This window comes from Microtus pennsylvanicus, chromosome 1, assembly GCF_037038515.1.
Source record: "Microtus pennsylvanicus isolate mMicPen1 chromosome 1, mMicPen1.hap1, whole genome shotgun sequence".
In the NCBI taxonomy this organism is placed as follows: domain Eukaryota; kingdom Metazoa; phylum Chordata; class Mammalia; order Rodentia; family Cricetidae; genus Microtus; species Microtus pennsylvanicus.
The window spans coordinates 95683672-95706562 of record NC_134579.1 but is presented as its reverse complement, the minus strand read 5'-3'; the positions used below and the strand labels follow the sequence as shown (position 1 = coordinate 95706562).

The following is a 22891-nucleotide window of genomic DNA, read 5'->3' as shown; positions in this document are numbered from 1 at the left end:
GGGTGAAAGAAGAACGGGGAGAGGGAGAAAGGAGGAGTTTGGGCAAACAGACAGCAAATGGAAAGTCTCAGAACAACTTTTGCAGCCTTTCTCTGGACCTTAAATTACTTCAGAACAAAAAGCCAAAAACCTATGTAAGAAATGACAATGGAGACATTGTGCCTTTATGAACATCAGCATAGAAACAATCAAGAAACACTGGACAGTGCTTCCAAACAGGGGTCTACTGAATGCCTTCTAAGCTCCCAAACCAGAAAAGGACAAAGTCTGGAACATCCGGGGAAATGTGTGTTTTGAGTGGCTTTCTCACCCAACCTCCTGCCACCAATCTCAGGAACCCAGGGCTCCCTCCCTTGGCCAGCAGGGCCTCCTCAGCAAGGCCACAAGCATCTTTTGTGGACATGCACACCTTCCTGAACTGTTGTTCCAGGGACTACTGGACAGAAGAGCACCTGACTGCTAATCACAGATCCAGCTCTTCTATGAGGATGCCTGGAGCATGAGTACAACCTTTCCTACAGGGAGGCTGCCCTGCATTTTCTAGAAGACTCTTTGAGGCTGGAGCACCGGTATCTCCAGAAGAGCTTAGGTTACTAGGACTGTCCTAATCCACATGATAACTGAGATGCTGTGTGGAGGTAACTGGCTCACAATTGTGACTTTTCCATACCATCCCATAACTTTTCACAACTAACCATAATAGCCTCAGCTTTAACTTCATGATGCCCTGTTGGCATCAGATAGGGTTTGCCATGTCTCTATGCCACAGCTTAGAATTCAGGGCCTGTCAGCTGGCTTGATCAAAGCCATGGTCTGTTCCATGTGCTGGACTCCACTTGAGTGTTCCTGGGTTTCCTTTGATTCAAAGTAAACTCTGGTTGTTTACAGGGCAGCCTCGGGGCCTCTCCCCTCCCTTCCAGCATGTACCAGTGGGTCCTGCAAAGATTGATTACAGTTGGACTGGCTTCAGCCCTCTCCCTTTTAGTGGGTGAAATCCTTGATGACTTAAGGAGCATTAATTATGCTAAATGCCTGTCCAGGCTGGGTGCACAGTGCTGAAATAGGTGCACTGGAAAGCAATAATCTACTGAGACATGAAAAAAACAAAGACCTTTCCTTAAATGAAAGCAGTTGGGTCCCAGGAACCTGAGTGACTCTTTCAAACCTCAGCCTTTGACATCTATAACCATTTGTGTTTAAGTTTAAGGGGAAAAAAAATAACTGTTTTTGCCAGGCTGATGGCAAAAAACTCAGTACAGGATCTGCCGATGACTGAGTGGGCAGAGAATAATGGGTGCTCTGTGAGTGCGACACCCCTCTTCTGACTCAAACATCTAATTAAAGGTGACAATCAGGAGAACATGCAGAGAGGCCTTGTGTTCCTAAAAGTTAAGTCATCATGGAGGATTTGGTCAGTGTTTTTGGACTTTCTTGCCAGAGTACAAGAGAATGGATGGAATTAATAAACCAGATTATTAAAACAAAAGGACAGAGCTCGAGGTGTACAGTGCAGGAGCTGTCACATACAAATGGTCTTCATTTAGTTTTCCTTTATAAATTTATAAATAAAATTTCCCTCTATTTTATATGAATGGGTGTTTTGCCTGTATGTATGTATGCGCACCACCACATGCACGCCTGGTGCCCACAGAAGGCAGAAGCAGGTGTTGGATCCCCTGGAACTGAAGTACAGCTGATTATGAGCTGTCATGTGAGTGCTGCGAACTGAACCTAGGTCTTCTGGAAGAGAAGCTGAGCCATCTCTCATTTAGCCAGCCCGTCATTTAGCTTTCTAAACATGTAAAACAAGTTCTCCTCTACCCAGTTTCTTGGGGGGGGGGTCCTAAGTTTTATTCTAATAGATTCTGCCCTTTTCTCCTATTGGGATGTGGCTTTGCTACGAGACAACATCTTTCTCTGTAGCCAAGGCTGGCCTCAAACCCCCTACCTTGGCCCCTAGGGTGCTGGGATTATAGATGTGCAGAGCAGAACACAGTCTTCTATTTCACAGCCTTAATCTGGCTGAAATGTCACTACATAGTAGACTGAAATGAGAAAAGAGTCAGCTTGAGCTGCCTTGGGAGACAGATTTAAGTGATGGGGCCTGAAGACATTTTGGATAAAGATCAGTAAAGAGCAACAGAGGCAAAACACAACGTGAAAACCAAGGCTTGAGGGCCCAAAGGTGGTGCATACCTATAATTCTAGGCACTCTGGAGGTAGAGGAAAGAAGATCATGAGTTCAAGGCCAACACCATGAAACTATGCTCAAAATGGAAGACACAGTTTAAGGGATTGATTTCCATTCCTCTGAGTCACCAGAGCTTAGGACCACTGTGCCTAGTATCTCGGCTGGAGGCCTCTGCTAGCCTTCTTAATAAACACAGCAGGGAAACAGAAGTGCCTTGTCCTTGTGCATTTAAAGAAGCCTGGGTACCAAATGTCTTACTATATTAGAAAGCTTGTTCTAAGTGGTAAGTTTTCCTAGGAAGAGCAAGTACCGCTATGTCTAGTAACTACAGCAGATTTACAAACAAGCAGACATGGTAGGGACAACATGGCATCAGAAATACCTGAGGAGCATTCCACAGATATGCTGAGTCCCGACTCAGTCCAATGGAGTTGATCCAGGGGTAGAGTGCCCAGACTACTCTGAGAAGGTCTGGACAGCTAACATGGTGGCAACGCACTGCCTGCCAGCAGGAGAGACAGATGCAGTGACTGTGGCAGAGTCCTCATGGGAAACACGAGTTGGATGTGAGATGGACATTACAGATGGGTCTCCACAGGATGTGGACACTGACTCTGCACAGGAATTGTTCATCCAGGGATGGATACTCATGTTCATAGTGCCATAAAAAAATGGAAGGGTACCTGTGTGGGAAGGGTGGCTAGGGAGATGGTTCAGTATGTATAAAGTGCTTCCTATGTAAACATTAAGACCTGGATTCTGATCTCCAATATCCATGTAAAAAGTTGGTCACAGTGGCCATCATGTGTAACTCCAGTACTGGTGGGTGGAGACAGGCAGATCCCAGGGACTGGCAAGCTAGCCAGTCTAACCCAAACTCAACGAGAGACCTTGTTTCAAATAACAAGGTGGAGAGTAGAGCTGGTGAGACGAATCAGTGGTCAAAAGTGCTGTGGTACAAGTTTAATGACTTCACAGTGGAAAGAAAGAACTGACTCCTAAAGTTGTCCTCTGACCTTCACAAGTGTACAGTGGCACATGTGTGCCTCCCTGGCCCCAACATCAAGATTTTGAGCTGGTCTTAGTATGACATTTTCCCCTTTCCAACTTCTTGATATTCATGTTAGACGATGACATTCACTAGCATTCACCAAGACCCCATCAGAAGAGCCACAAATTTGACCTGTACTTAATAAGGCTGTTCTGCAATAAGGACTGGTGATAAGGGACTGCAGAAACAAAAAAGCACATTTTATAACAATTAAAAAAAGAAGAAAGTTAAGGAATGGGAAGAAAGATGGGAGGAGAAACTGTGTTTGGGATGTGAAAGAAATAAAACAAAATAAATAAGAAACATAAAGAAGAAGAAGGAGAAGGAGAGGAGAGGAAGAGGAAGAAAGGTACCACAAGTCAATAAATCCATCACCTCACTATCCTCAGGATGGCTGGAGCAGGGCAGACTGCTTTATTGAAGTGATTTTTACCCAGGCTTTTAAGGACAGTGGACAGTGCCCCTCTTTGAAGAATCATCTTTAACCTCTCTGCAAGGACGAAACACCCTTTCCTCCTGGTGTTCTGACCTACAGTTTCCCTATCATGGAGCTGTGAGGAACACAGGCCAAAGCAGGGCCTTGCTATAGGCTCCTCAAGTCCTGCACTCACTGGGAAGTCTTCTCCCAGAAGTCACTTCCCAGGGCAAAGCCCTATGGGGATTCTGAAGGAGGGATCCTGAGGTGCTGCTGGACATGCTCACATTTCCCAGAATCTACATGAGAGAGACTGCTACCCTACACAGCCAGGCAATGGTGGCTTCAGCTGGTGACGGGCAGCTTTAGGCTCCCTGCTGAATTGGGTGACAGGACGTGGGCCTTTCACATAGCATATTACAGCTAGTCAAAGGGAGCTAACCTGGAACCTGCTTACCTTACTGTATACGGACTTTATAAAACATGCTTCTGCAGGGGCTGAGTTTTATAGTCTGTCCTTAAAATGTCTCATGGCTTTTATGATTATAAAAATAATATGTGTTCAGCACTATTAAAAATAAATACAATTTAGGGACTGATGAGATGGCTCAGTAAGGTAAAGGTACTTTCCACCAAGCCTGATGACCTGAGTTTGATTCCCCAGACATACGAGAGAGCTGAGTTTCATAAATTGTCTGTCCTCTTACCACCACTTGCACTCTGTAGTACATGAACACATACACACAAACAATAAATAAATAAATAAATAAAAATAATTTAGAGCTGGGTACGGCAGTGCACATTTGTATTCCCAGCTCATTCAGTGACAGGGGCAGGAAGATCATTTGAGCCCCAGAGAGCTGGAGATCAGCCAGAGGAACTGAATATTATTGTGACCAACAAGTTAACTCAGAGAACATACCATTTTGTGGCTGTAGGCATACAAAGCAAAAGTGGGAATGGAGGTGGTCCCCGCTACAGTAGGCTTTCCTCATCTATGCCCCAGGCATGTGCCTCTCTTCAGTGACAGGACAAATGTGTTGTGCTTCCTCATTTGCAGGACCAGGGACTTCCTGCTACGTCAGCACCCAGAGCCCTCAGCTTTTCTGGCTCTTACACAGTGCTCAAGAGGTCAGAGCTCTAGTCTGGCTGCATGGCTCCTAGTAAGTGTTTGGGTTACTTCCTTTTTGTTTGCTTTTTCTTTCATAAACAACACAACTCACCTCCTTACAAACAAGCTTTGCATAATCAGCTGACTGTTTTCTTTTCAATTCTTACCATTGGGAATTATGACAGACAGAGAAAGCATATAAAAGATAAACACCCAACTGACACAATGCACTCACAAGGCCAGAGGAGGTGGTGTACCCTATAATCCCAGCATTCCAGAGGCACAGGCATGCAATGCAGATCTGAGTTCCAGGCCAGCCAGGGCTACATAGTGAGAACCTGTCTAAACAAGCTACAAAGTAGGACATGACTTGAACCCCAGAGCAGCCTCATAAAATCCCCCACTTCATTAAAAAGTAACCTCTTTGTGTATGTGTAGGCCAGAGGTTGATCATTTTCCATTTATTTATTTAGGTTATTTATTTACATTATTACCCATTCATCTAGGCTGCTGGCCAGCCAGTCTCAGGGACACTGTCTAAATCTCTAGCACTGAATCTCTAGCACTGAGATTATAAGCATATGTGTCTGTGTGCTTTTATCACACCTAGTTATGCATTGTCCCACAGTGTAGCTGAATTTGGAGTGCAGTCAAGTTGTACTGTATGAAGCTCAGACTGGGGGTCAGGTAGGCAGAATGCTTGCTTGGCAAGCCCTGACTTCACACCAGCACCACTGGTTGTAGTAGGGCACACTTGAAATCCCAGCACTTAGGATGTGGGAGGATCAAGAGTTTAAGGCCAGTCTGGACTATATAAGACTGTCTCAAAAAAAAAAAATAAGGGAAAGCCATGGGAAATACATATGAAAGCATGAATGTGTGTGTAGTTAAACACTGGATCATTTGTGGGATTCACTGCCCAATGACCTCATTGTCACGTTTATTTCCAAGGAGCATTTATTTAGGTTGTGACTATTAAGTAATGCCACTGTGAATCCCATAGGAAATATATATTCTTACTTCAGTAACTACACAATCTGTTCTCTAAACTGGGTGTTCCAGTTTGCCTTCTTGTCAGCACCAGTGTTGAGAGCTCTGAGCATGTCATATCCCTACTGCATTTTAGAATTAGATGTTTCAGCAGCTGCAGATCTGGCAGGTGCCTGTTCAAGGCTTTACCTCATGTTCCTAGTAAGCGCTCTTTCTTGCAGATACATTGTGGAAGTTCCTGAAATGGCCTGGACACTTGCACCTGAGCTTACAGTTGCAAACAATCTCACTTCCATGGCTGGAGGTGCCTCTGATGGCACAGAGGGCTTGATTTAATAGTACTTAAGTTACTAATCTTTCCCTCTTTGACTTGCATGTTTGTTGTTTTGAGACAGGGTCTCATATAGCCTAGGCTATAGATAAGCCTCAAACTTCTTATGCAGATCAGGCTGGTCTTGAATTCCTGATTCTGCTGTGTTGACCTCTTGAGCACTGGGATTATAAGTGTGCAATACTATGTCTGTCTGGACTTGAATTTTGAAATTCTTCCAGGCCAGCTGTTGTGGTGCACACCTGCAATCCCAACACCCAGAAGACTAGCAAAAGTTACATGCTAGCCTGGGCTCTTGAGCAAGACTTTGTCTCAAAATGAGGGGGAGACACACACACACACACACACACACACACACACACAGAGAGAGAGAGAGAGAGAGAGAGAGAGAGAGAGAGAGAGAGAGAGAGAGAGAGAGAGAGAGAGAAGGAAACTCCTCCTGCAAGGCTTATAGTTCTGCTCTTCATATTTTGGTGTCTGGTCTGTTTGAAACTGGGTGAGGTCACTGAGATCACACAGCTCTGCTTATCTGTATCTCCATCTATATACCTCTGCTGCCTCGGTTATTAAAGATAATTAAAAATCCATCTTTATATATGATCAATAAAGATCTTTGATAAGAACCAGGTGTCAGTTATTCTAGGTTTGTGAACTACAAATATTTTCTCTACTACATATTATTTTTCTTAGCTGGGTGAGAGCATAGTAAAATAAGCCACATGACATTTATTCTTCAGCTGTAGTTTGCTAGTCTCTGTGACAGACTGGTCCACCTCTGTATGCTTGTGTTGTTGAGGACAGAATCTAGGGGTCTTGTGTGCTAGACAGGGGCTCTACTACTAAGGTATACATCATTGCACCCTCAATTCTGGCACTCATTTTAGCCTTCTTAAAATAACTTGCTGAACTGGATGGTGGTGGCGCACACCTTTAATCCGAGCACTCGGGGGGCAGAGACAGGTGGATCTCTGTGAGTTCGAGGCCAGCCTGGTCTACAAGAGCTGGTTCCAGGACAGGAACCAAAGCTACAGAGAAACCCTGTCTAAAAAAAAAAACAAAAAAACCTCAAAATAAATAAATAATAAATAACTTGCTGGGTGTGGTGTGCATGTCTATAATCTGTGTTCTTAGGAAGCAAAGGCAGGTGGATCCCTTTGAGCTTGAGACAAGATGCTGTGTCAACACCCCCTCCTAAACAAACAGGCAAACAAAAACAGCAGCAACAACAAAAACCCCTGACATGATTGGAAACTTGCTGGCTGACTGGTTCTTAGATCGACTTGTGTCTACTCCCTAATACTGGGTTTATGGGGTTAATGGCTATGCCTGGCTTTCCTAATGGTACTGGGGACTTGAATTCTGGTCTTCATGTTTACAGAGTGAATGCTTGTATCCACAAGAGCCATTGCTCCAGCACCTCAAAGGATCCATTTTTTTTAAAGATTTATTTATTTATTATGTATACAACATTCTGCCTCGATGTATGCCCGCACACCAAAAGAGGGCGCCAGATCTCAGTACAGACGGTTGTGAGCCACCATGTGGTTGCTGGGAATTGAACTCAGGTCCTCTGGAAGAGCAGCCAGTGCTCTTAACTTCTGAGCCATCTCTCTAGCCCCCAAGGATCCATTTTTTAAAAAAATGTTTTATTTTTATTTTTTGTACACTGGTATGTTGCCTGCATATATATCTATGTGAAGGTGTTAGGTCTACTGGAACTGAAGTTACAGACAATTGTAAGCTGCTACGTGGGTGCTGGGAATTGAATCCGGGTCCTTTGGATGAACAGCCAATGCTCTTTTTTTTTTTTTTTATTTTTCAAGACAGGGTTTCTCTGTAGCTTTTGGTTCCTGTCCTGGAACTAGCTCTTGTAGACCAGGCTGGCCTCGAACTCACAGAGATCCGCCTGCCTCTGCCTCCCGAGTGCTGGGATTAAAGGCGTGCGCCATCACCGCCCGGCCGCAGCCAGTGCTCTTAACCACTGAGCGATCTCTCCAGCTCCTTAAAGAACCTTTTTATATTTGTACTTTCCCCTGATTCAGCATTTGCTGTTTTCTTCATGCTAACTCACACCATGAAAAAGCTACGACTGTATTTCCATCTACCCCGCTACTCATTCTCTTTGAGATTTCTGGCCTCACTGTGTAGACTATGTCATGATTATTTCTACTTTACATCCAGTTTCCACATTTGTGTTGTATGAGGTCAGTGAAATGCAAAGAACAGTGTGCACTACAGCAGGAGCAGAGGCTTCTCAGCAGCTCGAAGCCCAGGAAGAGCTCACAACCCAACTTTCTGAAGCCTTATCCTCAGGAAGAGCCACCTTAGAGCACAGTTGCAATTCCTACCCCTCTAGCATAGGCTCAGGACCCAAACGAGCTGAAGCCACCAGAGCTGCCAGTTCCCATGCTCTGGCATAGGACATTTGCTGGCTTTGTCCCACCAGGACTGGAATGGTCTCTAGATGCAGGATTTAGTCAATGAGTTTTTAAAGTCCCATTGGGAACTTACATTTTGAAAGCCGAGCTTCTGAGCTGGGTGTGGTGATGCACCTGTAATCATCCACTCAGAAAAGGCTAGGGGCCTTCTCTAGCCTTCATCTCTTCTCTCCCAGGTGACCCTTGCTTTTATTTTCAGTGACGCTACTAAAACAGTCTGACTAAAAACAACAGCTATACCACTCCTCTGCTGCAGCCAAGTCTTTCCAGGACCTGTTGTGTGCTTCACAACAGCTGCCTGCCTGGATTTGACATCTTTCACTACTCCACCTGAGATTCCATCTTACCTGCCTCCTGCTGCACTCTGAACATCTCTCCCTCTGGCCTTTCCACCCCTTGACCTTTCTGGTAAGCTGTTCTAGGCCTAGGTTAGACGCCAAGGCGGCATCATGGCTCCACTGCCATCAAGATTCCTGACCTGGAGCAGTCAGTGGGCAGAGACATGCTCAGGAACCTAAAGAGAAACAACAAGCCCTTAGTCCCAACCAGAGTAAGACAGTTTCTTTACTGTCTTTTCCCACGTATGACACAGCTTCCATAAGAGGAGGGGTCTTAGCCGCTACAATTTTCCAGCTCCCATAAGAACACCAGATCCACAGAGGCTCCTCTGCAAGTATTTGTAGAATGAGATGATTAAAAAGATGAACAAGACTTCAAGTACACCTGTCTTGATCTCCATCAGCCTGTGAAACACTTCACAGACTACACTGGAAATGATAGTAAAATGACTCAGCATGGCCCAAATGTAGCCTATGTAGGGTGGGCTCCACAGGTCACACTGACTTCCCAGGCCTCAGATTAGATAGGAAAGGTCCCACAGGAACTCTGGCTGACGTTGTCAGGGACCTCCTCCATTGCAGTTTGCTCTTTCTCCTTGGCGACATTTGCCAGCTGAGAAACTATGTTTGGTCAATTGCCTTCCTGGTAGGTCTAGGTGATGTGTCTTTCAAGGACTGCTGTTGTACAGGGCTTCTGGGAAGCTACCAGAAGACCACAGAGTGGATGTTTGTCTTTGTCTTCTGTCTGGAGTGCAGTGTCATGGTTATGCCTGAAAGCCAAGCTTGAGTCTCCTCTTCTGGGACTGCAACTAGCTTGAAGGCAAAAGCACAGGTCCCAGGAAGACTCAGTTGCTCCTGGCAGCAGGGCCATGTGGATTCTACACAGCAACAATTCTCTGAAATGGTTGACTGTTTCAACAAACAAGAAACACTAAGGTCTCAGGCTATGCTCACCAGCTCTCCAGGCTTCTCTCTTCCTCTAGTTCACAGCCTGAACTATATATAGTATATCTCAAAGGAAATCAAGTCTGTGGAAAAAGCAAGACCCCATCTGCAGGGTAATGGTGACCACTGGATGGTCAAAACACTAACAGAACCCGCAGGGAAATTGTCATTTGTTATAGAAATGCTGCTACTTTATGAGGAGAGTTTTCCATGAGGGTTGAACTGTCAAGTCACTGCCAGGTCAATCACAGCTCTTTCCAATGCACACACAGCAGTGAGCAGCAAAGACACTTTGTTCCTGTGGCCTCAAAACCATTACAGAAGGCTGTCACAACTACAAACTTCCTTTTCTTCCTTAGCCTGGCTGTTGTGGACCCTTATTGCTCTCCTAGAGGATCTGGGTTTGGCTCCTACACCTACAACAGGCAGTTTATAACTGTCTGTAACTATAATTTCCAGTTCCAGCATACCCTCTTACAGCCTGATAGGGCAATTGCATGCATGTGGTACATTACTCACATATTCAGGTATACACACATACTCATAAAATAATAAATATATCTTTAAAAATTTGGAGAAAGGCACTTTTGTCTATTTATTTAGTGTATGTATGATGTGTAAGTATATAGTGTGAGTGTAAGAACTTGTGTGCCATGGTGTATGTGTGGAGGTCTGAGGACAACCTCTAGTGTCTGGTCTCACCTTCTAACTTGTTTTGAGACAACTAAGACATCTCTTGTTCACTGATATGTACTCCAGGCCAGCCAGCCTCTGGGCTTTGGGGATCCTTCTGTCTGTCTCCCATCTCACCAGAGGTGTATTACCATGCTTGCTTTCTGTGGCTTCTGGGGACTCAAACTCAGGTTCTTTCTCACACTTGCTTGGCAAATACTTTATCCATAAGCCCTCCCTAGTTCCTGTAGAAAAACACTTTAAGAGTCAATTAAAATAGTATCAACCTGTTTGGTGCGGTGTTATATGCCTATAATTCCAGCTCGGGGAGTGGCTAGAGTAGAAACATTACAAGTTAGAGGTAGCCTGGAGGGAGGAAGAGGGAGACAGGGATGGACAAGCCAGCTTGGCATGCTCACATCATTCAGTTGGGGATCCTATGACTTTTGTAAGCAGACTGCTATTTGTGCTTAGCATTGTTCCCCATGCTGTGGTTTTCCTTGTCAGATTCACACAGCTGAATCTTAAGGCATACAACCAGTCTTCCCCACATCTGAAATTCACCTGAGAGCCAGGTGAGGTAGTACAGGCATGTCATCCCACCACTCAGGAGGAGGACCATGAGCTTAGTGCTGGGCAACTTAGTAAGGCAGTCTCAAAATAGAAGATAAAAGGAAAGCTAGGGTTGCGGTTCAGGGGCAGAGTCTTATAGTGCTTGCCTAGCATATGCAAAGTCCTGGATTTCCAGCCCTAGTACTCAGAACAGACACACACAGACACACGCACGTGCACGAGGGTAACACCAGCTGTGACACTAGCTGACCCTCTGTGAATGGAGTTCACTACTTGCAACTTCCAACATCAATAGTGCAGATCTTTCAAGAATGTATGGGACCTGAAATAAGCACTGACAGGAGTGAGTGACTCCTGGTTCAGTGACTTTTCTCAGTGTCCAAGAAGAAGGCAGCAGAAAGTGTCTGAGAAGAGGACAGACAAAATAGGTCTTTTTGCATGTAGCACATCCACCTCAGTGAGGCCTCCCCAACAAGTGACTGGCTGGCTGAAAACAGTCATGGAGATGTCCAGAGAAGACACAGACAGATGCACAAACTCCTGAGCTAACCGTCCTGTCCTGACAGAGTGAAAAGGTCAACCTAACTTTTAGAGACAAATCAGCCATTTCATTTATTTGACTGCCATGATTTCTAGGGCACACTTTAAATAACAGCTGACGAGTGCTGTACCTAGTCATCTTCCCTCTCAGGACCTGTTTTGGGGAAGCATAGCAGGGAACATGTCAGTTAACTTGATCGGAAGCACGGGGCATGTCAAAGCCTATTTAAAAACTGTGGTTGACACAAATCCCAGACACAAGTGTAAGTGTTGAAACTTCTGCAGCAGGTACAGCTCTCCCAGCCTCTGGACAGAGAGTGGCAGCCATCTCTGCCTCCCTTTACTTCTAATACCTCAGAGGAGCCTTCTGGCCTGTAGAAGAGTCCTCATTGCTTAGTGTGGTCTTCATGGTCACAGCAAAAGCCCTGCTCCACTCTACATAGTGTGCAGACTGGGGACTACTCTGCCATAGTGAGGTCACCCTTACCACCATCAGTATGAGTTTAGAGAAGTAAGTTCATCGGGTAATAGAAAGTAGATCACTCAGGTGATACCACCCATGTCCTAAGTGGAAAACGTGGTGGTCAGGGATAATTCACATGCTGTGTTTTAAAATATCCTAAATCCATTTTATACAAAAGGAGGGCAGGTCATAGGCTTGGGAGATGGCTCAGTAGGTAAGAGCACTTGCTGTGCAAACATGAGGACCTGAGTCAAACCCCCAGCACACTCGCAAAAATTTAAAAAGCCAGGTGTGGCACATACATCCCTGTAACCCAGTACTGGGAGTGGCAGAAACAGGAGGACAGGGCCTGAGGCTGCCAGCCCAGTTCCAGGTTCAGTGATACACCCTATTTCGAGGAAATAAGGTAGAGAGTAATAAAGCTGGACAAATGCCATCCTTCTTTGACTTCGATGGGCACATATATTCACACACATGTATATTTACCACACACACAGAGGACAGGTAAGATCATATCCATAACCATATACTTATAACAAAATCTTTTGTTGAATATCTTGTTACACTTCCCTCCTTTCCCTGTGTTTTAATTTGAAAAGATTTAAAAATTCCCCTCCCCCATTTGTGTGTACACATGGCAAGCCTTGGCTTGCGTGTGGTCAGAGAACAACTTTCAGAAGTTGGTTCTTTCCTTCCAACATGTGGGACCCAGGAATGAGCCCTCCTGCCAGCCCCCTTCATTGTGCTATAAGAACTGAGGTACAATCTAGAAAAGTTATCTTTTTCTGTCATTGAGGCACAGGCACAGGTGGATGCTAGTGTGCATGTGAAGCTTAGGGACCGGGACAAAGCAACATTGACTCATGTTTGGAGAGGGAAGATCCCATGTCTCCCTCTCCTCGGAGGAGAAAGCTGTCCTAGGATGGTCACCAGACCCAGCCTTTTCTCTTCTTCTGTGTGGAAAGACATTTGAGATGGCAAAGGACAAGGAAGTTGCCACTTTGCTGACGTGATTCTCAGTGTAGCAGAGAGGGAAAGAGCCCTAAACACAAATGGCTGGAATGCGGTCCAGGGAAGGCTTCTGACACTTCCTTCTGGGGAGAGCTAGGCACAGGGAGGGAGGACTGCACTCTCTAAGTGCTGCACAAATCACTGTCCGACAAGGGCAGCTCAGCACCGCTGGTCAGCTGCTTTCCTAAAAGAAAACTACAGGAATGTACAAAGTATAGGGATGAAACACCATGTTCCTGCCATCCATTAAACAGGAAGTCAACCAGCCACACTGGTGTGTATTTAACTTTGTCTTTGAAATCACACACAGGTGACCTCAAGCTGCAGCTGAAATGGATGATGGCAAGATGATGAAGAGACATGACTGTTGTCCCCTCACCAGGGGCAACCTAAGCCTGAGTGTAAGCCACATTATTTCTAGATTGGAAGCTGTAGGATCAAACATTTTTGGTCTACCTGCTGTGTCCCTAGCACCTAGCTCAATCCTCAGCACTGGACTTGGGTGTCCAGCACACCTGGATATGCTTTCAATGTTGAGTAAGTAAATGAATATAGGGAAATAAAAATAAGCAGAGGAATTTGAAACCCCAATTTCTCATCGACTATCAAAAAGACAAGGCCTTTAAGCACTCTACCACTTTCTGGGTCTATTCCTATTCCTTAAACAACACAGAGCTGACTTCCTAGGTCAGGGATCCATCCCAGTTTTAAGACACTATACCCAGTGGGGCAAGGCAGGCAAAATCTGACCAGAGAATTCCACATTAACCTCCTAGATGGAGATCTTATCAAGCTGCCATTGGAAATAAACACTGGATGTTTGCACCTTCTTCCCCGGGAAACTCTCCACAACTAGAGTAATTTTCATTTCAACTTCAGGTCTGAAGCCCCTTTCCCTGGCCACAGGACTTGACGGAGAAAGGTCCAACACTCAATTACAAACTGAAGAGTAACTTCTACTCAATACCCAGTCTTTGCTTACATTCCTACTCCTGTGAAAAAGTTTTCCCTAAGACAACACCATCATCTACTTTTCATTCTTTCTCCTTAGCTGTTCAAGTTAACTTCAGCAAGTGTGTGCAAATGGAAAGGGCTAGTAAAAGCACCATTTAGAACCTCAGTACCCTGGAGGCTGAGGCAGGAGAATTTGTGAGGTTTTGGGCTGGGTAGTAAGACTCTGCCTCAAAGCGGGGAAAATAGTATCACCATGCTCTCTAGATAGACTTTAAAAATTAGTGTGTAAAGGTGAGGCAGGGCTAGGAGATGGCTCACTGGAAGAAGTACTTGCCATACAAATGTGAGGACTGTAGTTCTGATTTCCAGAACACATGTAAATGTTGCACGGGTGTGGGGACCCAATGGCAATTCCCTGAAAGGCAGAGACAGGAGATCCTAGGAACAAGGTGGCTAGCTAGATTAGTCAAACCAGTGAGTCCTGGGTTCAAGTGAGAGGCCCTGACTCAATATATAAGATGGAGAACAATTGAGGAAGATGTCAAGTTCTGGCCTCCATATGCACACATGCATGCACACGCACACATAAGCTGAAGAAAATGAGGATACACAAGTCTCATAGTGTCTCCCAGAGTATGTATGAAGAAGGAATACAGAGAAATAGTAACTTTCAGAAGAGAAAGGCCATCAGACAGGGCTGTAACTAAGCAACTGAACATGCCTCCTGACATGGTGTCTGGGGATAATGCCACATCTGTGGCTTTCCTGCCAAAAAAAAATGTGTTGTTCTTTTAAAAAGATTCACTTTATTCACTTACATGAGTGTGAATTTATCTGTGAATACGTGCACACATGTGTTTTGATATGTGTGCCTGATGGAGGAAGGTCATTGGTTAAATAAAAAAAAAACTGCTTGGCCCTCATTGGTTAGAAGAATAGGTGGGAGGAGTAAACAGAACAGAAAGCTGGGAGGAAGAGGAAGTGAGCTCAGACTCGACAGCTCTCCTCTCGGGAGCAGACGCCTCAGAGAGAGACACCATGCCTCGCTCCCGGGCAGACACACGCGATGAAGCAAGCCGCCAGGTTAGACATGCTGAATCTTTCCCGGTAAGACCGGTGCTCACAGATTATTAGAGATGGGTTGATCGGGATGTGAGAATTAGCCTTTAAGGGCTAGAGCTAAAGGGCCAAGCAGTGTTTAAATGAATACAGTTTGTGTGTTTTATTTTGGGCATAAGCTAGCCAGGCGGCTGGGGTGTTGGGGACGCAGCCCTGCCGCCCTTATTACTACATGTGCCTATACATGGACAGAGGCCAGAAGAGGGCAGCAGATCCCTCAGAGGTAGGTACAGGTATTTGCAGGATGTGGGATCTGAACTCCAGTCTCACAATTACTCAGCAAAGATTCTTAACTGCTGAGCCACCTCTCCTGTTACCCACCTTATCCTCTTTTTAAAAACCTAGGCTGCCTTTCAACTCACAATCCTCCTGCCTGACTCTTCAAAGTGCTGGGATGACAGGACTGTGCTACCGTGCCCATCCTCCAATACCTCATTCCAGTGATGAGCAGGCACTGGACACACAGGGACATTCTATAAAGTAATTGGCTAGTGGTCTTCGGGTGTCTAGGTCATACCAGACAGGGAAGATGGAAGAGACCAAGGGGACAGAAAGCTACACACAATGGGCATCCAGGGCTGGTCTTGGCTGTGGAAGACGTCACCACGGGGACTGAACTGAAAGGAGTGTGTTAGTGGACTGTGAACAGAACCTGTCAGATCAACAAGAAAGCACAGCTCAATGGCAAAGAAATGGCAAAAGACAGAAGAAGATACTCTGTAGAAGAGAAAATACAGGCAATCCATAGATGAACTCAAGACAACTTCAAATATACCCTAAGGAGAGCAGCTAAACCCTGACCTGTGAATAGTAAACATTAGCCTGTGTGTGGACAATAGGATCCCTCTCTAGCACCAGAAGCAGCACTACCAGTACAACTGCTATTCTGCAAAGAGGCTGAAGTCACTGTGTTTATCTGTAGATAAATATACCTCATGACCCCGTGATTACATTCTGAGGTAGACAACCTAGAGCCACCCTGAGCGTGTACACACCTGGAGAAAGATAAAGACGGTCACAGCCATCTCTGTGAGACAAAACATAGAAACTACAATGAAAAGCAACAGTCTTTTTGTTTGCACAATGGTACAGTAGTCAGCAGTGAAAAGAAAACATGGAGAATAATCTGAATGGGGGAAAAAAGCAAGTTACAAAAGAAATTATGTCCTATGAAACCACTGATATAAGCTTTAAAACTGTTGAGTTCAAGATCATATTGCTTAAAAATGAACTATTACAGCAACATCACCACAAAAGAAGGCTAGGGATGAAGGAGGTGGAACAGGATCCTGTGTACCTGGGGCAAAGACACAAGAAGTGTGTTGAGGTCCTGACATACCGTGACCACAGCAGTCAGCTGTGCATCTCCTGGTTACTGGACACTTCTCTTTGAAAACTGACAGTTTTGTAGGATTGCTGGAAAAATAACCCAAAGAAAACAAGCAAAATATCCCACATTTTTCGGCTGTAGCCTATGTCCTTAGCAGCTGAAATGGCTACAGTGATTAGCCTTTCTGAGACTTATAGACCCTCCAGTGGAGAGAACAAACCTGCAGAGACTGACTTGCAGAGGTCAGACAACTGCAAAGGGCATCACAGAACACCTATGACCTGTGGCTGCTGCACCTCCTCAGAGGGAAAGCTGCTTCAAGGGTACTGCTTTCCTATGAGGGTAAGGTAGCTCGAATGCTAGTCTGGACTATGGTAAAAACCCTTTGCTCTTTGTGCCAAGTGAGATGGCCAGGGCTCTGCTATGTGTTTTGTTTAATATTAGGGTTTGTAGTATGATAAAGCTCGCTCCTGCTAATACATTTTTTTCCCTCTTGTTTGATGGTCTCTCTAGAAAACCTAGGTGTGCTTGAGCTCAAGATCCTCCTGCCCCAGCATCCTGAGTGAGTGTGGGAACAACAGAGCTGGGTTTGAAAGGAAATTCTAGGGGACAGGATTGTCACATAGAGGCTGAAGGTTTCCTCACCAGCTGGAACTCGCTCCTGCGGCTGAAGGCTTCCCTGATCCCGGAGTCCCTCCAGAGTGCACTCAGGGCTGGCACATAGAGCTGGAAGGTGGCAGGCTCCACAGGCAGTCCTGCCTTGTTCTCAAAGGCCATCAGAAACATCCCGTGCTTCTCGTTCTCAGAGTGCTGCCAGGGAATGCCAAGCTTGTCACGTGCGTCCACAAGCACCCTCGAGCCCTGGAAGGAGGTGAGAAGGGAAAGGAAGTTTAATTGTGTGCTCTGAGCCCACAGTGGAGAACTTTAGCACTATCTGTCACAGACAGGAAACTCATAAGCCATCAAGTTTGCAGTCAGTGCATGTCTCCTCATTTGTCTGAGCATGAATGTCTCGATTCCCAGGACCACAGCTAGTTATCTGGGAGAAAAGCCTCAACTGGGGAACTGCCTAGATCAAAGTGGTCTGTGGGGGATTGTCTTGACTATTAACCAATGAGGAGGCCCAGCCCTCTGTGGGCAGCACCACCCTGGGCAAGTGGTCCTGGGCTATATTAGAAAACTAGCTGAATGAACCAAAGAGGGAACCAGCAAGCCATGCTCCTTCATAGTTTCTGCTTCCAGTTCCTGCTCTGACTTGCTCAATGATGAACTGTGACCTTGTATAGGATGAAATAAACCCTTTCTTCCCTGGATTGCTTTTAGTGAGAGTGTTTTACACAGTAGTGGAAAGGAAAATAGAACAACAGCCTTATCTCCAGGTGGAGGTTCATGTGTAGTGTCTCCTTCCCTTCCTGTGAAAGCCCTGGGAGAGGGATGCTGCACGGGGGAGCACACATTTAGCCACACTGTCCTAGGACTGTCAACTGCTACCAAGATACATCTGCCTGTTCCAACTCAGAACAGACAGGAAGTCATGCATACAGGGCAGTGAGTGACCCTGAGACAGGAAAAGATGGAGCTGACATGAGCTGAGTCTACCCCTGGCAGGAGCCAAGGCCCCAGATATACTGCTACACTGTGCTGCTGGCAGAAACTGCTTTCTGTTCTTTTGCTTGTTTCCTCACAGTGAGTGCTTCTCTGCCCTTTTCTCCCCTTACAGACAGGGTCAAGGGGATGGAGGAGCCTAAATAAAACAGTGCTAGGGGACGCCTGGCACAGAAAAATTACTTCTAAGTGGAAGCTCCTGGTCACCCTCTCAGATCACTCAGCTCTCTCTGAATAGTTAGTACTGTGTAGAGTAGTACAGACATCAAGAAGACAATGGTAGGAAAGACCTCCCAGTTCAGGGCAGTCTGTTTGCCCTGCTGCCTGCCAGTCTACGTATCACCAGCTCCACTACTTCTTACATGGTATTTTATCCTTTTTTATTGTTTTATGTGTGTGGTGTATGTGCATAAGGGTGCACCTGCCTGTGCTTTCGTGTGGAGGCCAGATGGGGATATCTAGTATCTTGCTCTGTTGCTCTCTACCTTATTCCTTTATCACAATAAACCTGGAAGGCTGGCAGGCAGTAAGCCCCGAATCCCACTGTCTCCATCCTAACAGGGTTGCAGTTATAGACCCACATGACCATGCCTAATTTTTATGTACTGCAGTGGATTCAACTCAGATCATCACACATGCACTACAAGAGCTCTTTTTCACCAAGTCAACTCTCTAAAGCTTCTATCTATCTATCTATCTATCTATCTATCTATCTATCTATCTATCTATCTATCCATCTATCGACCTATCTACGAGACAAGGGTTCATACAGTACAGGCTGGCTTTGAATTGTGTAGCCAAGGCTGGCCTTGAACTCTTGGTCTTCCTACCTCCACAGCCCCAGTGCTGAGATGACAGGTGTGCACTACCTCATCCCACATACTTACCCTTAAAAAAAAATAACAGCCTTATTGTGATATAATGTATGCTGCCCATGTAAAGTGCATGGCTCCATGGTTTTAGTTGTCCCTTATCCTAAAATACATCACCCTAACCACAAGGGAGGCCCTCATCAGCTGTACCTTCAACACAGTTCAAGTGCAACCTTCCACTCTTGCCTCAATCCACTGAGGCAATATAGTGATACCTCAGTCTTCTCTGGAGGTCTAAATGATAAGAACGTCTGGCAGAGGTGCCATCCCCTCGGAGTTGGGGTGATCTCACTCACATCATTCACTAACAATAGGAGGAAACATTTAAAAAACACACACAGCTGACAATGGAGTTGTGCTTAGAATTAATTTATAAAGAACTCAAACCTGGGGTGCTGAGATAGCTCAGCAGGCAAAGAAGCTGATTGCCAAACCTGGCAACCTGCGTCCAATCTTACAGACCCACATGATGGAAAGAATCAACTCCCTCAAGCTGTCTTTTAACTGCCACACATGTGCATCACACACACACAGAGGAGAGAGATGTAAGAACATCCAAATTCAATAGTTTCTAATCTAGTTAGAAAATGAGTGAAGGACATCAAGAGATTTCAGCAAAGAGCAGGCATAGCCAGTGAATCAAGAGGTGAAGGAGAGGCCCACATGCCTACAGTGGTCACAGATTGAAAAAATAGAGCAGGGCCTTGACTGAAGACACACCCATTTACGCAGGGACGATCCAGTGCTGTGTGAGAGTGAGAGTATTGGAAGATTCAGAAGCATTTTGAAAAACTAAACACATTATACAGCTCAGGGACCTTCCTCTTAAGCATTCATCCCAGAGAAATAAAAACTTATTCACAAAAACTTCACAAGAATGTTAATATGGTATGGAGGGTGGAATGTTCACACGATGGACTACTACTCAGCAATAAAAAGGAATGGGCAGTGATGGGGTGTGGTTCATGGGTTGAGTGTTTTCTTAGCATGCAGAAGGCCCTGTGTTCCATCTTTGGTACTGCAAGTAAAAATGCAATGGGTTTAGTTCTGCAACCAATGGTCATAGCAGCCTGTAAGGATTTCATGTGCAATACTCCAAATAAAGAGTGCCAGTCTGAAAAGATCAAATTACACAACAGTTTGTGTGTTATTTCTTCCCCCCTTTCAATCTCCTACATGATGTTCTTGAAATAATAATGTAAAGGTGGGCAGTGTGCGGCGGTTATGGAGGTTGGTGATGGGAGGAAGGGATGATGACGACAAGGGATAGCACAGGACCTCTGTGATCCCGACTGTGATGGTCATGCACACCGTATCCATGTCCATTTCCTGGCTCTGCTATTGTACTATAATTATGTGTGTCACAACAGTGGAGAACGCTGGCTGACACTGCTCAGACTAGCTTGGTAGCCTCCTGCAAACCTATCATTATTTCAAATAAAAAGGCTTCAGAAAGTTCACCAGCAACCAGAGCAGTTTATGTTTCAATGATGATGAAGGGGACGGGAACTAGAGAAGACAGAGGAAAGAGCTTTAGGAAAAGGCAAGGCTCCTGAGGTTCTGAAGCCCCTAACAGGAGCTGGGTCTTCAGCAGATACTGAGTGTGACCACCGGGACTCACTTGGGGCCAGTGTCTGAGCAAGTCCCCCACTCTCCTGCCTCACTGCTCTCAGCTGGCTGCTGCCTTTGAGGCCTTCCCACCTTCTGCTTTCTCATACCATACTATCTCATTTCTGCCTTCCCCGAAAGACAAAAGCCTGAAGGTTGTGAATGATAGAGAGGTCATTCCTACTCTGTACATTATGTACAACAAAACTTAACCTGAGTATGCAGAGTCCCATTTGTTGAAACCAGAAGGAGGTCCCCTGTCCTGCTAGGCAGTGGCAGCCTGAGCCTGGCAAAGACAGCCGGGATAGGATTTCAGCCTCCACATGGCCTGGATCAGAAAGCCTACCCACTCGACAGATGACATGGGCAGCCCTGTTGTGCTACTCTGTGGTATCGGGCCTTGTTTTGCTTTTGGAGACAGGGTCTTGTGACAAAGCCCAGAATGGATTTGAACCCTCAGAGATCCTCTTGCCTCTTCCTCCCAAGTGTCTACTACAAAGTATTTTTCAGGTGTTATTTTCATATAATAATTTAGCTTTATTGAGGGTTTGACTTTACTCAATGAAATCTAAAACCCAAGCCAGGCTGTAATGGTAGACACTGTTAGCACTTGGGAGGCTGAGGCAAGAAGATCAAGTTCAAGGACAGTCTAGGCAACTTAGGGGTTAAATCCTGTCTCAAGAAACAAATGTACAAACACAAAAGAGATGGACAATTCTCAAGAACAATCATTTCTCTATAGCAGAAACAAAGACTGTGCCCACACAGACTCAAATCTCTATAGATCATTTATTAAGACTTTTCCCAGCACCAGGAATCAGGCCTTCTGCAGTGCTGATAGGGACACTGGCTGGGCTTACAATGTGCTTGCAGGGGCCTGTGAGATGGCCTAGCTGGTAAGAGTACTTGCCACCAAGCCTGATGACCTGAGTTCAAACCCTGGATCCACAAGGTGACTCCTGCAAGTTGTCTTGTGACTTCCACATGTGTGCTATGTTACAAATATTTGAGCAAGTGAGAGTGTACACATACAATTAAAAGAAAACTTAGGAAAAAAAAGAACTGAGAGTTACCAGTGTCTTAAAAGATACTATGCCGGGTCGTTGTGCACATAAATCCCAGCACTTGGGAGGCAGAGACAGGTAGATCTCTGTGAGTTTGAGGCCAGCCTGGTCTACAAAGTGAGTTCCAGGACAGCCAGGACTGTTATACAGAGAAACCCTGTCTCAAAAAACCAAAACCAAAACCAACCTAAAAGTAAGACACTAGCCTGGGCGTGGTGGTACAAGTTTCTAATTCCAGAATTGGGAAGACAGAGGCAGGATGATAGAGTTAAGGCTTATCTGGGCTACATGGATGTGTGTGGGTGCTGCACAGTCTAACACTATGACAATGTCTCCTACCCTCTTTTAAAGTAAAAAGTCAATTTCCTAAATAAGAAAGCAAAAACTGGAATACACCTAAAGAAGACAGACAGATAGACAGACAGAAAGCAGACAGGCAGAAGTCTACAGAGTGGATTCTCTAATAGCTGGGAGGAAAGCCCCGTTCCCAGGGACTGTTACTGCACATTTAATCTGTTGACAACTGCACATTTTGGTCAGTTGTGAAAACATAAATAAGGTCGTAAGCAATTTGATGACTTCATCTCAGAACAACGGAGCACTTTAAACTGTTCAAAGGGCATCTTTAAGACAGCTTATAAATCTAGCCATTTAAATGTCCAGTTGAGAACAGAGCCCCTGTCTAATGGAGAGATGGATTTTGGGTGTTTTAGTTTGACTCTTTTTTTCAGATGAGGACCCAAAGTTGAAAACTCTGGTCTCATTTTGCTAGGTTAGTCCCTGGTCACCCAGTCTTTTTAGAGCAGTCACTCCTGACTGAAGTCTTCCCACAAAACACACTAAGCCTTGCTAGACACTAGAGGCTAGCAAGGAGATTTGGCTATGGTGGTGCACAGAGGACATGTTGGGTTTGAATATTCTTTCACAGCGCATGTGCACTTGGAATACTGTTGGTTAAAAACCCACAAGGGTTGAGTGGCTAGCTGTTGGCCACCATCCAAATCAACGAGAGGCTGCCAGAAATGTAAACAGGATGCGTTTCTGTAAGTTGATGAATCCGGCAGGCAGAGACAGTGCCTCTCAGTTTCTCTCTGGAACCAGAACCAGGGTTGTTCACATTTTAAAGCCCAGAGAGATGAGAAAGAAAAGTAAAGGCAGCCAGTGCACCCCAGTCACCCATTGACGATGAGAAGGTGGATGGCACCCCTGCCCCTGGCGGTTCTGCCTGCTGCCTCTCTCTGGGACACACAAGCACATTATTCTGCTAGGA

At 45.4% G+C, this 22891-nt stretch overlaps 1 protein-coding gene across 1 annotated transcript in view; it reads right to left on the bottom strand.

The window, feature by feature from the left end:
- The window catches only part of Gna12 (G protein subunit alpha 12), an 84660-nt gene that overhangs the window by 20565 nt on the left and 41204 nt on the right, over nucleotides 1-22891 (bottom strand). Inside the window, exon 2 of the mRNA XM_075974321.1 lies at nucleotides 17118-17333. Within this exon, the coding sequence (XP_075830436.1) occupies nucleotides 17118-17333 (216 nt within the window). The remainder of the gene's footprint in view (nucleotides 1-17117; nucleotides 17334-22891) is intronic.